Here is a 15,658-nt window from a genome sequence, read left to right as displayed (position 1 = left end):
GAACTGGTTCTCTATAGGAACTGATTCTCTATAGGAACTGGTTCTCTATAGGAACTGGTTCTCTACAAGAACTGGTTCTCAATAGGAACTGGTTCGCAGTAGTTCAGTTTCTTGGACTCGTTAAGCTTAACGGTTCTGCTGATCGGTTCCCGTACCATGTACCGTACCTGCTTGATGACATGCAGTGATATTGGAATCGTATTGATAAACCTCCATCCCCAGTTAAACTCTTTGGTTTCTGACGAATTTCTCCATTTCCTCTTACTTTGTCAGAACTCAGTCCCCCAGCAGGACGACCTCTGACCCAGAAGACCTGGTGGAGATGAAGATCTGCATCGTGGCCGACCCCATGATGGACGTTGCCTCTCCTCTAGGTGAACTCAGAGGTTTCAGCAGTCAGTCAATCAATCAATCAATCAATCAATCAATCAATCAATCAATCAAGTCTGTTTATATAGCAGGTTTCAGCAACATGGCAGATCAAAGAGCTTTGCATCACAGAAACACAAAGTTCTGTCAGGTGTCGTTGTTACGCGTCAGGTTATTGATTGATGTCTCATTGATTATTAATCAGCTTAGTCTAGATATAAAGGCTCTCAGTGTTTCAGCAGTTTTGCAGTTTTCTGGACGTTTGCTCCAGATTTGTGGTGCATAGAAGCTGAAAGCTGCAGGAATCGAAGTCTGGATGAGACTTTAGTCCTCCGGTCCTGAAATGTTCTGCAGCTGGTAGACGGCCCACTGTGGAACCCGAGGGTCGGGTCAGAGGTCAGCCTGGTCTCTGGTTTCCAGCTGGAAGAACTCTATAACTCTAGATCTATGGCTCTGGGTCGTTCCTCTTCAGGTCCAGGGAACAGTTTCTGTTCGGCCTGTTCCGGTCTCCATGGTGACCAGCTGTCTCTATTTCCCCCAGTGTTGCAGAAATACCCCATCCTGACGTTCCGGTGCCCCGGCTCCCTTCAGGAGGCCGAGTTCCTCCGCTTGCTGCGGACGACCTTCCCTCAGCTGGCTGGAGAAGCGTTGGACTTCCAGATCGGTCTCGGCCGCGACGTGAAGCCCATCGACCTGCAGGACATGACGTCGGATGACATCAGCAGGACCCTGAGATCGGCCAGCGGGTCTCTGCTCTACATCCGCCTGAAGGTCAGACGCCTTTTCTCTGTCCTGTGAGGCTCCAGCAGCGCATGGCCAGGCCTCAGTGTTCAGGTGGGGAGGTGTCGGCTTCATTCGGGTCTCAAACTCTTCCAGGAGCAACTCAGCGTCCAGGCCAGCGTGAAACGGAGTCGCGTCGACGTGTCTCCCGCCAGGTGAGTCCTGAACATCAGTCCGGTCTGTAGCCGGATCCCTGCGGGGATTTAAACGTGACGCGAAGCGTGAAGCTGCGGCGCTCGGTTGGCAGAGGTGGAGACCAAACCACGCCGGGGGTCGTCGGTATCCGTGGCGACGACTGTGTTTCCTGACCGGTGGTTTGCGTTCGTACACGTAGAAGAGATTCGGATCCGGTTCGAAAGCTGAGTTCTGTTCAAGAAAAAATTTTTTTTTTCCTTTAATATTTTTTAAAATAACCTTTTCAAAAGGTTCAAAATCTGCATCTTCAGGTCTGAGTTGTAAACTTTCTGTGTTGGATTCACTTCTGCTAACAGTGGAGCTAATTTTTCAGTTAGCGCCTTAGCTAGCTGTTAGCTAACACTTAGCACTAGCGCCTTAACTTGGCCCTTCGCTTGGCGTCACTGTGTTGAAGTTTTGGTTATTGACTGCTAAGAATAGTCGATGACTTATATTGATGCTCTTATTTTGAAGTAGGTGGACATTGCTTACGCAGGTCAATTTCCTGTTCACAAACAAGAAACATACAGGAACAAAAGAAATGATACTAAACAACAAGAAACAGACATAAATACAGTATCTAAGTCAACTGTAGAACATATAAGTTGTGTATGAATTAAACTGAACGCTTAGCGCGTTAGCATTAGCTCCAGCTAACCACTGGAGTGTTTAGCGACTGCAGAGCGATTATTTCCATCTGGTTTAAACATCGTTAATGTATCTCATAGGCAGAGCATCTTTAATATGCTGTTGCCGTTTATTTTGAAAGACACGCTTCATGTTAATGCAAAGCTTCCTTTAGCCATGCTAACTTATGTCTCACCTGCAGCAAAAATGGAATAAAACGAAAGAAAACATCACAGAGTCGGTCCAGCAGAGCGTCCAGTGAGGACGTTGAAACCGAAGACAGCGAGGACGACGGCCACCAGAGAAATGCGACGTCCACCGAAGTCTTGGGTCAGGAGACCGATACCGGTCCTCCTGTGCAGGAGACGGACAAACATCCTGACCCCACGCCAAACACGGACGACGAGCGGACGGACGACAGCGACGATGAACGTTACAACCAACATCCTCTGGTTTGCAAGCTCTCTCTCGGTCTTCAGCAGCCGGGGTCGTCTGGGCAGAGTTCAGCGCAAGACATAAAGGCTGAACCTGCAGACCCAACGGAACAGAAACCTGCAGGCGAGGCGGCGAACAGCCCGAGAGACGATGGCGAAACGGAGGACAGTGAGGACTACCACGAGCCTGGAAGCGCAGAGTCTTCCCGGCTGTCGTCGTTTCACCCCAGGAGGCCGGAGAGTGAAATGAAGCAGGACACGAGCAAAAAACGCTTGAAGAAGGAAAAGAAGAAGAGGAAGAAGGACAGAGAGAAGAAGAGGAAGAAGAAAGAAATCAAACTGGAAGTTGGATCGACAAACCAGAGGTTGGAAGCGGTGGAAATAGTTGATAGTGAGGATGGAGGTGATAAAAAGCCCCCAGTCTGGTCTCTGCAGCCTTGGACATTTGGTACAGATGCAACGAGACGGACGAGTACAGGAGCTGTGAAAACAGCAAAGAAGAAAACCGTCGAGCTTTCACCAAACAAACAGACAAACATCATGACAGAGGAGGTGGAAATCATCAACATTGAGGATGATGATGATGATGATGATGGAGCATCTTCACAGCCTCAGGTATCTGATGCACAGCAGCAGAAAACCAGAACAGAAGACGGAGATGAAGAGGAGCCTGCAGCAGCGATGGAGAACATGGAGGCGGTGGAGATAGCAGATAGTAACGACGGGGACGAAGACTCGCCGTCCTCCAGCTCATCGACTCCTCAGCCTCACGTATCTGGAAGAGACTCGCAGCAAACCAGCGCAGAGGCAAGGAAGGTGTTGGAGAGTTCAGCCCCCGGGCCTTCAGCTGCAAAAGCAGACGGCAGTTTGGCTCCATCTGGTGGCGTTCAGAAGCCTCTGCACCTGTGTGAGGCGTGCCACACGTACCACACGTCCAGGGGACTCCTGATCAGACACGTGTGGAGGAGCCACGTCAACAACCACGGCCTCGTCTGCGGAGTCTGCCGGCAGCGCTTCGACTCCACCGCCGCGCTCAAGAAACACCTGCAGACTCACAAGAAAACCTACACCTGCGAGGTCTGCGGGAAAACTTTCTTCACCAAAAGCGGCTGCCAGAGACACACGAGCCGACACAAAGGTAACGGCAGAAACCAGGAGGTTTTCTGCAAAAGGCTGAAGTCATAATATTCATGAAAACACCAGAATGTTTCACTGCTGGCTGGAAGAAAATCACACAGTGATGAGAAAAATATTTAAATGTGAGAAAAAGCTCAGATGGAGTTGATGGGATCTGACTCAGCAGCTCTGGGTCTTTGAAACTGATTCAGTCGTTTAAAGAATCGTTTCAACGTCCTGCGTAATCATTTAATTCTGTTTAAGGAATTTAATCATTATAAAGTGCACACAGTAAGTTTCCTGGGTGATAAATTGCCCCAGAAGTTATTGCGATAAATGATGATATTGTTGTTTTGAGATAGTTTTAAAGTAATGTAGTGGTCATGGCATTATAATGCATTATGTAACATTTAACACTGGAGCAGGAAGACATTTAAAATATGCAGAATAAACAAAACAACAAATAAAATGAATTATAAAATGTCTGGAAACAAAAAGGAACCAGACTGAAGACTTTATCATCCAGTTTTCAGTAGAAAAGGAAACATGATAATCATGCAAATGGAGATTATTTTAATTTATCATATGATTAATTAGGTTTTTATGACAGGCCGACAGTATTATGACAGTATTTCTCATTTTAACGCAGTTTGGTGTGGAGTGCTCGTGAAATTACAACTTTATGCTCATATTCAGGACAAAATATACAAAAACCTCCTTATTTGGTCCTTATTCTCATCATAAGTGACTGAAGCTCGCAGAGAAAAGCCAGAAAAGACGAAGAGTTTTCACTGCAAACTCTTCTGCAGCTCTTCACTTCTTCTGATGAGAAGAACTGAAGATGATAAACAGCTAAATACCTTTTGAAAAAGAATAAGCTGAAAAGCCGACGAGTTTAAAAAGTTTTGAGTCTGAAAACGCTTCGGTGAATCATTTTGACTTTTTCTGTTTTGAGAATCACAAACTGATCGGTCGCTTTCTGCCCGAGTTTATTTTTACAGCACATTTAAAACAGCAGCAGGTGACCAAATGTCACCAACCAAAGTTTAAAACAGTAAAAGGAAACAGATGTTGAGTTCAGGAAAATATCAGAAAACATCCTGGATCAATAAACTGAACTCAAAACAATTAAATGATATTAAACTACTTACATTTTAAGTCAATTAGTTGTTTTCTAATTTGGCAGAAACTGAGTTTTAAACCCTGAAAACACTTAATAATAAAACGGCTTGAAGCCTTTAAAACCCGAATTAAACAGCCAGAATATGAAGCAGCATTGAAATGTGTTGTCAATCCGTCTGTAGGGGGCGATCCTGAGCAGAAGTAGCCTGAAGCCGCCTGGACGTCGTCTGCAGAAGAAAACTCCGTCCCCTCAGGAAAAACGGCTGCAAAACCACAAAAAACTGAAAAACCGTAACGGCAGCGTCTGCAGATCAGCTTCTGTTGATGCGGGTCGGCTGTCGTCAGAAAAGCGTCGGCTCAGGCTGCGTTGGGTTTCCAGAGTTCTGGTTGGGTCCGGCGGACCGAGTGAAGGAGGAAACGTGTTTCCTTTGGGTCCTTGATGTTCCTGTTGCAGCCGGTTTGTTTCGTTTGAGGACGGTTTCCTCTGCTGCTCCTCGCTGCCGTGTGGAAACTGTGACCGACTTGCAGATTTAGTTTTTGAAGCTCTGTGAGGTGAAAGCTGCTCGTTTCTCCTGGGAGTTTCTCTCACTTGGGACATTTCTTAATGAAAAGTGACAAAACGGGTTCAGCAGAAATTTCTGGGTGTTATTTTTTGAGTTTTATTAAGATTTTATATTTTTTTTAGGCTAATTTCTGGAAACCGTGACTTTTTTTTTAAGTACACAGACCATCTGAAGCTTACAATTTTTTTTTGTTGTTTTGATTTCTGTTTGAAATGTTCTTGATGTTAATATTTTAAATAAATCGTTGAGTTTTTAGTTATTGTATTTCTGCCATACTGTGTAGTTTTTCATCTGGTTGAACAGTGTACTGGACCACAAGACGTGGCATAAATGACGGCACAATTATTCACAATTATATTCTCAGTTATCACACTTTACAAGCTGTGTTGTGTGTGTACATTTACAATATTGTAATCAGGCTTGAAATGTATCAAAAATGTGTCCAACGCCACTTCTTGGAGCCACTTTCTGTGAATGGGAGCGTTTGGGTGAAGGAGTCGTCAGGAGGGCCTGATCAGCCAATCAGAGGCGGACCTCAGAAACACCAGTTATCATGCGTTTCCAGCGAGCTGCCTCCAACATGAAGGGAGCTTCATAGATCATAGATTGATTGCTTAAGTTTTGCCATAACAGTCACAAGAGGAGTAGCGCTACCATGTGTAGAACTGCAGCTGTAGAGGTGAAGGCAGATGGCGGCACTGATGGTTTCAGCCGTCACGTTTTTCCTCCCCAAGTACCGGAAGTCAGACGGCCGTCCGAAAGCTTTTGATACAGAGAAAATATTTTTTAGAGTCACAAGTGGAATAAAGCTAGAATTATGTCTAGAACAGATTTTTAAAATTCGGTTAAAATTGGACAAATTAAGAATTAAATCAGATTCTTGAGAATAGGGACAAAACAGGATAAAGCACAAAATTTTAATAAAATATACACCTTTTTTTTTTTTTTTTTTCAAATATCTGACTGAACTAACCTGGGTCATGTGAGCACAACAATGTATATTTTCCTCATGTTTTCTGAATATTTTCTTATTTTAAACATTGTAGTCGGTGGATGATGCCTGTAAAATCCCTTGTCCAGGAGCAGAACTCAACAGATTATAATAGTTTAAAACAATTAAATAAATACTAAATTTATATATTATGACAATTAAGTATAAGTATTCATATAAATAATTATAAAGATATCAATAAATTGAATTAAAAATAATTTTTATATATTTTCCGAACCCTCCCGACCCCACTGAGGGACAAGGGTGAAAGAAAATGGATAGATGGATGGTTGGATGGATGGATGGATGGATATTTTCCAACTTCATTGAAATTTGTCCCTAGTTTTTGTCAACACCGTCAGAAATGAAAAGAATGTAAAAAAAATCAGGCATTATTGGGGGCAGCAGAACTTCTGAGGACCCCATGACCACTTCCTGTCTCTTCCACTGCTAAGAGGGCTAGTTAGCTCCGGTTAGCTTATGTTGTTCTTTAGTTTTTTCTTCTTTTTATTCCTACGTTGTTTGTCACAACCATGATGTGTCAACACCATAACTGACAATTTACAAAACTTTGATGAAATTTAGTGAAATAAAAGCTTAATTTCGGTAAAATGTAAAGATTTAATAGACGTGATGAGCTACAACATGGCCTCCTTCAGAATAACGTCATATAAATTGAGATAGTTTGGCTTTTTGTCAACTCCGTCAGAGTTTTTCTCACTATTTCAGTGAAATTGTTGTCAAATCTCACTTAAATATGCAATTAATTCATTTTAATGTATTTTACATAAATTGCATTACTTCACATGTACCAAGTTTTTCATTTTACTCTCTAGTTTGTCACGTTCAGTTCTGTGTCAACTCAGATGGACTTTTTGTGTTTTTTTTGTTTTAAATAATATTTTGTTTCTTGAGAATCATTTGTAAAATGAGTAAAAATGTCACTAATAGGGTCATTAAAATTTATTTTTTATTTATTTTTGTCAGATGGTGATGACAGCTTTCTAGGTCAGGTTGATTAAAAATGTAATTTAAAAAAAAAAAATTTTGCAACTGGGAGCCTGCACCTCAGCATCTTTACATTTCCAAAACATTATTTATCATATTTGCATACATAAGGTTGAGAAATAACAAAAACAAATTATGGGAAAATTAAAACCCATTTTGTTCCTCTTCTCAAGAATCACTGAAATACATCTTTTTTAGACCATGGCGTAAGGAAATTAATTGAAATAAACCAAATTAATGTGTATAAAATACATGTTTAACTGAATCCGTTGTTGGTTCGTTCTTTGGTTTTTTTCGTTTCAAAATAAAATGGAAAAAATTGGTTTTTTTTAGATTATGTTTAGATTACGTCCTAATTTCGGATGCAGCTCTAGAGGCGAACGCAAGATGGCGCCACTGATCCTTTCTGCCAGTTTTCAGCCGTTACGTCTTTCCTCCCCAAGCACCGGAAGTAGATCTATCCAACGGCCGTCCAGAAGTTTTTAACACAAACAGAGGAAATCCAGGATGTTTTACTGCAGCAGCAGCGGTTCCGATCCACTCAGCATGTCCAAGAGCGGCATTCTGAGAGGAATCATCACCGAGAAGCTGAGCACCGCCGCCCGGGAGATCATAGCGGTGGTGGAGCGGACCGTAGCCGACTACGAGAAGGAGGCGTCGGGCTTCAGACGGGAGATCGACCGCCAGAGGAGGCAGCTGGAGCTGCTGCAGCCGCAGGTCAAGCTGCRCAGAGGAGGTCAGTGGCGGACAGGAGAGGCGCAGCGTTGCTGAATTCAAGCAGCTGGGATGTTTATCAGATGTTTGTTTGTGTGTGGGAAGCCAAAGCGGGGCTCCCGGACCTGCAGAGCCATGAGGTGGTGGTTGTAGGCGAGGAGCAGCGGCAGCACGCAGGTAGGATGTACCGAACCGAACCGAACCGGTTCAAAATAAACGTTCCTTTATATTTATCACAACAACAAGTCTTGAGTTGCTCATTTTAATCGCAGCTCTCTGTGATTTGGGTTTAGATTGACTAAAAAACATCAATTCATTTTTGCACATAAATGTCTATTAAAAAGAAAACATATTGAACAGCAAACGGAAAACAAGTTGAATAAAAATATTATAAAACAGCAACTCAAGCGGAATTAAAACCAGTGAAAACCAACAGACTAAACTGGATTTATTTGATAAATATGTAGTGATAGCTAAATATTTCGGTGAGATAAAACTGAAACATTGGATAAAATAAACACTGGCTGATATTTTAAGTGAGCTAAATATTTCATTTAATTAGCTAAACTTAAACATTCAGTCCTAAGCTAAGTCATTTATTGCTAATTAAATATTTAGCTAGATAAATTTAGTTTTGGGGCTGAGTATTTAAATAAATAGCTAATTAAACATTTATTAGTGAATGAATAACGTGGTGAGAACTTGAACCCATTTAGTTTTTTTCTGAATATCAAAATATTGCTGTAAATTTCTGACTGTACCTTTATAAACGCCACTTTGTGTGTTTTCTTGTTTTGCGGCCAGTGAGGGTCATGTTTTAGAAAACTGATGACGCAGAGCATCGTCTGGCTGTTTCCACACTGCAGTCCAACCAAACTGCGTTTTATTTTTAATTTTCGTCCAGATGTGAGGGACTCTGGGAGTCTGGACTTCCTGTGGTACGGTGATGATGACCATGATGAGGACATCCAGCCTGTGGTTCAGGTGACGCCGCGGTCCGGACCCAAACGGGAGGATCTGACGGACCCAGACTATGAGATATCACCAAGGTTACACATCTGTTATTCTACATCTACGGACACAATGATTGATTCATCTGGCAGATTTCGGTTTARCCAGAAGTAGTTTTTACGAGCGTGTGACTTTTCCAGGTCGTTTCCGTCCCGAGTCCGACCTGAGAAGAGGAGAGCCAGTAAACCTCTGAGCTCCCTGACCCACCTGGACTTCCGGGTCCGGGTTCTGGACAACCCTGAGACCGAGGTGCTCTCCAACAACGGTACGCTGCAGACGAACCGTCTGAGGGGAAATGTTCTGAGCGACCGGCTCCAGCTGAAGGTTTGGGTTTCTGTCCCAGTGTTTCAGAAGAGTCCCGTTCAGGACTTGAGCTGTCCTCGGGATCTGCAGGAGTCGGACTTCCTGGACCTGCTGCGGTCCTCCATCCCTCAGCTGGCTGCAGGAGAGCCGTTCAACCTGTTCATAACCGATACCAGCAGGCGGCTGCATCCGCTGAGGGTCAGCAGCCTGACCCCTGAGGTGATCCACAGGACCATCAGGTCCAGCGGGAACTCCGCCCTCTACGTCCGCCTCAAGGTTTCCGCTCCAAACCCGTCATCACWGATTCAGCAGAACATGTTGCTGTTATTGTGTGTTTTCCCTTCATAATGCTGGTTTTTGCAGTGTCTTCAAAGTAATAATATTTATTTTAGGCCTTAAATGTTCCCATATTTTCCATTCGGGGTCTTGGAACACATTTAGCTGGATCCTAGACCTGGTTTTTCATTTTGTGTGAACATTTGCAGACAGCAGTCRAGCCTCAGAGCAGCAGCAGCAGCAGTGATGTTCTTCATCAGCTGGATGAGGAGTTGAGCGTCAGCTCTGCCACGCCTTCCAGTGATCAAACCGAGGAGAACCTGAGGTAACCGGATCCGCTCTGGGCTCACCTCTGCTGCCTCCAGGGTCTCCACACGCCTCCTCTGTTGTCCTGCAGGTYGTCGTCTCCCGTCGATCGGCCTCAGAGGCGGCGGCGGGGCCGGCCGCGCGCCGGGGAGGAACCAGCTCACCACTTCCTCAGAGTCTGCGTGTTGGAGGACAACCAGTCAGACGCTCCCACAGAAACTGGTGAGTGTGAAGCTCTGCTCCACGGCGGTGAAGCTTCTCCAGCTGAAGTCGTTCCTGTTCCAGAGCTGCAGACGTCGTCGGTGCAGGAGCTGAAATGTCCTCGGAGGATGCAGGAGGCCGAGTTCTTGGACCTGCTGAGGGTCACCTTCCCTCAGCTGGTTGGAGACGACAAAAAGATCAACATGTACAAGTCGGACCGCAGCAGGAAGCTGCAGAAGCTCAAAACGAGCACCCTGACGCCGGAGGAGATCTACAGGAGCATGAGGTCCACCGGGACCAAGAAGTCCGTCCTCTACGTCAAACTGAAGGTACGAAAACTCGCCTGTCACTGCAGGTGACAGGTGCAGTGTGTGCAGCAGCATGAAGACTCAGAGGAAAGAAACCAACATTTACTGGTCATTAGTTAGAACCTGCTGGTTCAGCGCTTTAGCATTAGCTTCAGCTAAGTTGGTTTAGCAGAGCTAAAGTTTATGATTAATGCTTCAGGGTTTTCTGCAACTAACTTTTTATTTCTTGGTGCCGATTTCTGGTTCTAGCAAAAGTTCTGTCCATGTGATTCAGACGTTTTCCTCCAGACCTACTGCATCATCGGCTCTGATGCGGCTTCGTGTGAACTGATCCCTGGAGAGGAAGCCGAGACCCGCGGCTGCATCACCGGGTTGTTGGGCTGATCTAATCAGTCTCTGTCCAACTTCTAGGCCAAACTGCCCTGCAGATAAATTCAGGAACCAGGAAATAGTCAGAATGAAACTTTGAGCTGAGTTTTGAAGTGTTGAAGCTTTTGTTGATTTCCTCCTCAGACAGGAGAAGAAGAGGAGAGTGAAAACGAGGAGCAGAACCTCCAGATGGTAAAGGACGAACCTCAGCCCACGGACTGTGTGGTTCTGGAGGACGAAACCGCTCCGCTTCAAAGGTAACCGCTGGCGGCAGAACCGACCCGTCATCAAACCCCGGAGGGAGYGGACCTGTTCTAACTTGTTGTGTCTCCGCAGCCCTGAGGATCTGGACCGCAGAGGGTCGGGGCATGCAGCGGCGAGCGACGCGGGTTCTGGAGGGGAGAACGAGGCRTTGAGAGACGACGACRAYGATGATGAGTGGGAACCAAACGCCGAAGATCTGGAGGAAGGAGACGTTCCACAGCCAAAAAGAAGGAGCTACAAAGGCCCCAGGCGATACATGGAGAACGGCAAGGAGAGCAAGGTGCTGTGCCAGGTGTGCGGCGTCTGGTACCGGACAGTATCGGGTCTGACCAGACACGCCTGGGCGCACATTGGRGACCCCAAGAGCCTCTGCGGGGTGTGTGGAGAAACCTTCAGTTCTGTGGAAGACATGAAGGTACATTTTGAAGTTCACCAAAAGATCCATGACTGTTCGTACTGCGGGAAGGGGTTCTTCACCGCCTCGGGCCTCAAGAACCACGTCTCCCTGCACACGGGAGAGCGCCAGTTCAAATGCAGCCACTGCAGCAAGACCTTCGCCGTCCAGTCCGCCCTGAACGTCCACCTCTGGGTCCACGTGGAAGACCGGCCGCACAAGTGTGACTTGTGTCCAAAGACGTTTGGACTCAGAGGCCAGCTCACGGCTCACAAGAAGAGTCACGTGAGTCGGGACCGGTACCTCTGTAACATCTGCGGCCGGTCCGTCGGCGACCTCAGGTCTCTGACTCGCCACAAGTTGACGCACTCAAACGAGCGCCGCTACGGCTGCAAAGTCTGCGGGAAGCGCTTCAAGCTGGAGCACACCCTGAAGGAGCACATGAAGGTCCACACCACCCGGGACCGGATGTTCCTGTGTCACATCTGCTGCAAGACCTTCCTGTCCAACAACGCCCTGACGGGCCACATGAAGACCCACAGCGGCGAGCGCCCGTTCGTCTGCGTCGTCTGCAGCAAGAGCTTCTTCAACAAGTATGACCTCCAGAAACACATGCGGGTTCACACCGGGGAGACACCGTACGGCTGCTCCCACTGCGGACGCCACTTCAAGCTGAAGAGCACCCTGAACGTCCACATCCAGAGCCACCTCGGCATCAAGCGCTTCAGCTGCGGCGTGTGTGGCAAAGCGTGTTCTCGACAGGAGCACCTGAATGTCCACATGAGGACCCACAACGGAGAGAGACCCTACAGATGTTCCCTCTGCGACAAAGCCTTCACCCAGAGCCACTGCCTGAAAACTCACATGAAGAGCTACCATCCCGAGCATGTCCTCTTCCAAGAACCGTCGACTTCCTTCCTCCAGCCGCTGGTCACTGAAGGACTGACTGAATTAACGACCGACGGAACGACCGACGGAACGACCGAYGGAACGACCGAYGGAACGACCGATGGAGCRGCTGATGGARCGGCTGAAGGATCGGCCGAATTAACGACCGACGGACTCTAAGGTTTCTGTCTCTGTTGGCTTGGTTTGGTTGTGCCAATGCTGYGGCCTGTAAATCTAGAAAACAAGCATCTTAGCAGCTTTGTTTGCGTATCTGATTTCTTAATCCTGTTGAAACTGTTATAAGCCATCATCTGGTTAGCGTTGCAGAAGGGGCTGGGTCAAAGGTCGTGGTCGGGCCAAAATCGAAACCTCATGASAAAAGAAGTATCCAATTAAAATATCAAAAACCACAATAATAATAATTTTCTGGTTTTCTATTGCTTTAGTTTAACAGTGGCTGTAAACGGAAAACATTCCAATGTTTTATTTTATATCACATTTACTGAGCTTAACGGTTTAACTCAAAATGTCCTCAGGGTTCATGAAGGGCAATAAAAATGGTTTCCTATCAGAATCCGTTTTTTTTTTTTCTTTATTAGCTTAAAGTGGCTAATTTGCACTAGCATCAACACTCTTCGGAGTGGAAGTTGTTGGAGGGAAACCCAACCAAAGGACTGTAAGGCTTTTATCTCTGCTAGCTTAGTTTGTAGCCAATACTGTGTCCTGTGTATCTAGAAAACAAGCATTGTAGCAGCTTAATCTACATAATTGATTTCTTAAATTTGTTGAAACTGCTTTTTGCTATCATCTGGTTAGCATAGCAAAGAAAACATTGGGTTAAAGGTCGTGGTTCAACCTGAACAGACTAAAATCCGAACAGCACCGATAGAAAAGAAGAAATAGATAAAACTACAACGATAATCTTTTGTCTGGTTTTCTGTTGCTTTAGTTCTACTGTGAACATTTTGTGTCGACAAAAACGGAAAACATTCCAACTGTATCATTTTGTATCATTCTTATTGAGGACAACAACAAAACGGTTTCTCGTCAGATTCAGGAGATTCTTGTAGCTTAAAGTGGCTAATATGTGCTAGCATCAACACTGGTGTGGAAGAGATGACGGCTGTTACAGAGAGTATAACTTCAGCAGATAACAAGAAGGCTGAGCAGGGCAAAGCAACAATTTTTTCAATTAATAAAAAATACATTCAGAAATGTTGGCAGCATTTAGTCACTAATGCTAACTGCGCTAGTTATGCTAAAGGCTAATTTGTTAAAAAATATCACTTTTGAAATATTAAACTCCTGTTTTGCTGCCAAACAACAACTCTTCTTTCACCCAGTGTGACGTCTCCTCCGCTAAATTAGCGATTTAGCTAACAGCAAATCTAATGCTAAATGCTAACTCAGACCAATGTCGATCCCTTCTCGCCACGTTTTGTGTTTTCAYTGGTTGATTTTTGTACGGTTTACAAACAACAATAAAAATCACATCAGAAGAAAAAGAAAACGATGGAATCCAACAGCAGAAATAATCAAAATGCTACTTAAAGAAAATATTTAGCCAGTTTGACATCCGACGGTTTAAATTCAGTCGTATGTCAGGAATTATTTCATGGAACGAAAGGAAATGGGCCGGAAACGGTTTTACTCTCTCAGGTTCTCTGAGACGTAATTATTTCATTTTGCTTTAAGCTTCTCACTGTAAAAAAAAAAATACATTTAATTTACCGAAAAAAGAGAATAAATGATCAACCATCTTCTGTTGTAACTGTTCAGTGTGTGAAAGCTGGAGAAAGCGGACCTGGACCAGGAACCCGTGGCCTGGTGCGGCGCTGGTACACACAGAGTTCATACGGGGACATTTTTAGGGAAACTAACTGATTCTTCTTCTGGTGTTTTTGTGTAAAAACCGGATCTGATGTTCTGTCCTGTTTTTGTATGGACCCGTTTCAATAAAACACTAAGCTACTCGAATTTTTACGATGCTGTTGTTTATCTTTTAAATCTGGTGACGCCAATGGAAGGATTTCCAGTAGCAGTCAGTGCAGCAGCTAACCTGAAGAAGCCTCTGACTTGAGGCTTGCAGTAATGACATGCTAACAGCTGAATATCTGGGCAGCAGAGACGATATTTGGCGATTAAAGTTAAGAGTTTTGTCGTATTTTTCCGAACTCTGAGCTGGGTTTGACGTCAGCGTTCCAGTTAACGAAGTCGGGATTTTAACGAGACATTGTTCACTCTTACAAACATTGTTTTACATTTTTTCCCAAATAAACTACATTATGCTGCGGTTGCCACTGAACACATCTTGTTTTTATAAATTATACCGTTTTCTCTTCAGTGATTTTATATTTTGTTTCTTGGTTTCACGGTTCTCTGTCTCTTTTTTGGGTTTTTTCTCTCTTTCTGCAGAAGCAGACTTCTAAGAACAATCTTTTCATCCATCTTTCTCCCTTTCTTTTCCAGCTCCATATCCGTTATGTTTGAAATAAAAGCTATTTTTATTGACGCTTCAAAGCCGTGACAGTAAATCTAAATCTCGACACTCGGACAGCTGTTCCTCTGCCGGACCAGAATTAAAACAAACATGTTGGTAAAACTAAAAGATCTGCAGGGATATGAATACTTGTTAGCGTTACCACAACATCGCCTTTCACAAATATTTACATAGATTCTCTCTGCTAAAATTACAAATGTCTTTAAAAATCACTTTTAATTTTTGCATTCAAATTCTGGTGCAGTAATAGGAACCGCCAGCAGATGGCGGCATTCCGCCTCACCTGGTAGAGCAACAGTTTGTAAAGAAGAGGAGAGAAAGATGTCGCTTCTGAGCAGACAGGAGGACGGCGGTCCATCATCAGCTGCAGGTGAGCTGCCGTTTCCTCTCCCAGCTGCTCTGCTGTTGATTATTCATGTCAGTGAAAGAAGAAAGTCTGGCGGGAATCTACCGCGTTTATCCTCATCCAGCTGCTGCGGAGGAACCGTAGAAGAAGAGACGGACCAGCTGCGGCGCTAACGGCAGACACTTCCGGCCCTGTGGGTGTTTTCATGGCGGGCTTTGATTGTTCCCATTCTGGCTCCGACAGATTGGAGTTTGTTAAAGTTGCAATAATAGTATGTAACCTTTAATTAAAAAAAAAAAAAAAAAGTATTTTATATGTTTGCTAAAGTTATGTTGTTGTGACGTTATAATATAAGGCAGAAAATATAAGGCTATAATATAATATAAGGCTTCTTGATTGATTTTTACCCAGAAAGCACATGGGCAAAAACCGTTAGTGAAACGGTCACTGGGACTGACTAGTATATATTCCATTGAGGGAAACCTGGAATGCGGCGTTTATAACAAACACGTGTTCATCTGCTCTACCGCTAGCAAACAACCGCACTGATTAAATAACATAAAAGTCAAGCAGTTCCCTAAAAGTCCAACAGAT

At 44.7% G+C, this 15,658-nt stretch overlaps 2 protein-coding genes across 4 annotated transcripts in view; both read left to right on the top strand.

Moving 5' to 3' along the window:
* The window catches only part of LOC103480990 (uncharacterized), a 12,071-nt gene extending 6,722 nt beyond the window's left edge, over window positions 1-5,349 (top strand). Inside the window, exons 14-18 of the mRNA XM_017310367.1 lie at window positions 274-374; window positions 911-1,140; window positions 1,246-1,304; window positions 2,153-3,522; window positions 4,805-5,349. Coding sequence (XP_017165856.1) covers window positions 274-374; window positions 911-1,140; window positions 1,246-1,304; window positions 2,153-3,522; window positions 4,805-4,827 — 1,783 coding nt within the window. The 3' untranslated portion in view covers window positions 4,828-5,349. The remainder of the gene's footprint in view (window positions 1-273; window positions 375-910; window positions 1,141-1,245; window positions 1,305-2,152; window positions 3,523-4,804) is intronic.
* A 2,255-nt stretch (window positions 5,350-7,604) lies between these two features.
* On the top strand, window positions 7,605-14,195 carry LOC103480955 (zinc finger protein 37-like). Of its 3 annotated transcripts, XM_008436167.2 has the most exons (10): window positions 7,606-7,920; window positions 8,004-8,075; window positions 8,803-8,947; window positions 9,050-9,174; window positions 9,253-9,488; window positions 9,698-9,813; window positions 9,886-10,016; window positions 10,080-10,324; window positions 10,817-10,929; window positions 11,009-14,195. In XM_008436167.2, the coding sequence occupies exons 1-10, from the start codon at window positions 7,692-7,694 to the stop codon at window positions 12,396-12,398; spliced, it is 2,802 nt and encodes a 933-aa protein (XP_008434389.1). In that variant the 5' UTR covers window positions 7,606-7,691; the 3' UTR covers window positions 12,399-14,195. The 3 variants fall into 3 exon arrangements, with proteins under 3 accessions (XP_008434388.1, XP_008434390.1, XP_008434389.1); XM_008436166.2 differs by having other exon boundaries at window positions 7,605-7,920; window positions 9,886-10,324; XM_008436168.2 differs by lacking the exon at window positions 8,004-8,075 and having other exon boundaries at window positions 7,605-7,920; window positions 9,886-10,324.
* Window positions 14,196-15,658: the final 1,463 nt, after the last annotated feature.

Source organism: Poecilia reticulata, linkage group LG18 (genome assembly GCF_000633615.1).
Source record: "Poecilia reticulata strain Guanapo linkage group LG18, Guppy_female_1.0+MT, whole genome shotgun sequence".
Lineage (NCBI taxonomy): Eukaryota > Metazoa > Chordata > Actinopteri > Cyprinodontiformes > Poeciliidae > Poecilia > Poecilia reticulata.
The sequence above is the reverse complement of the archived record's forward strand: the minus strand, read 5'-3'. Positions and strand labels throughout refer to the sequence as shown.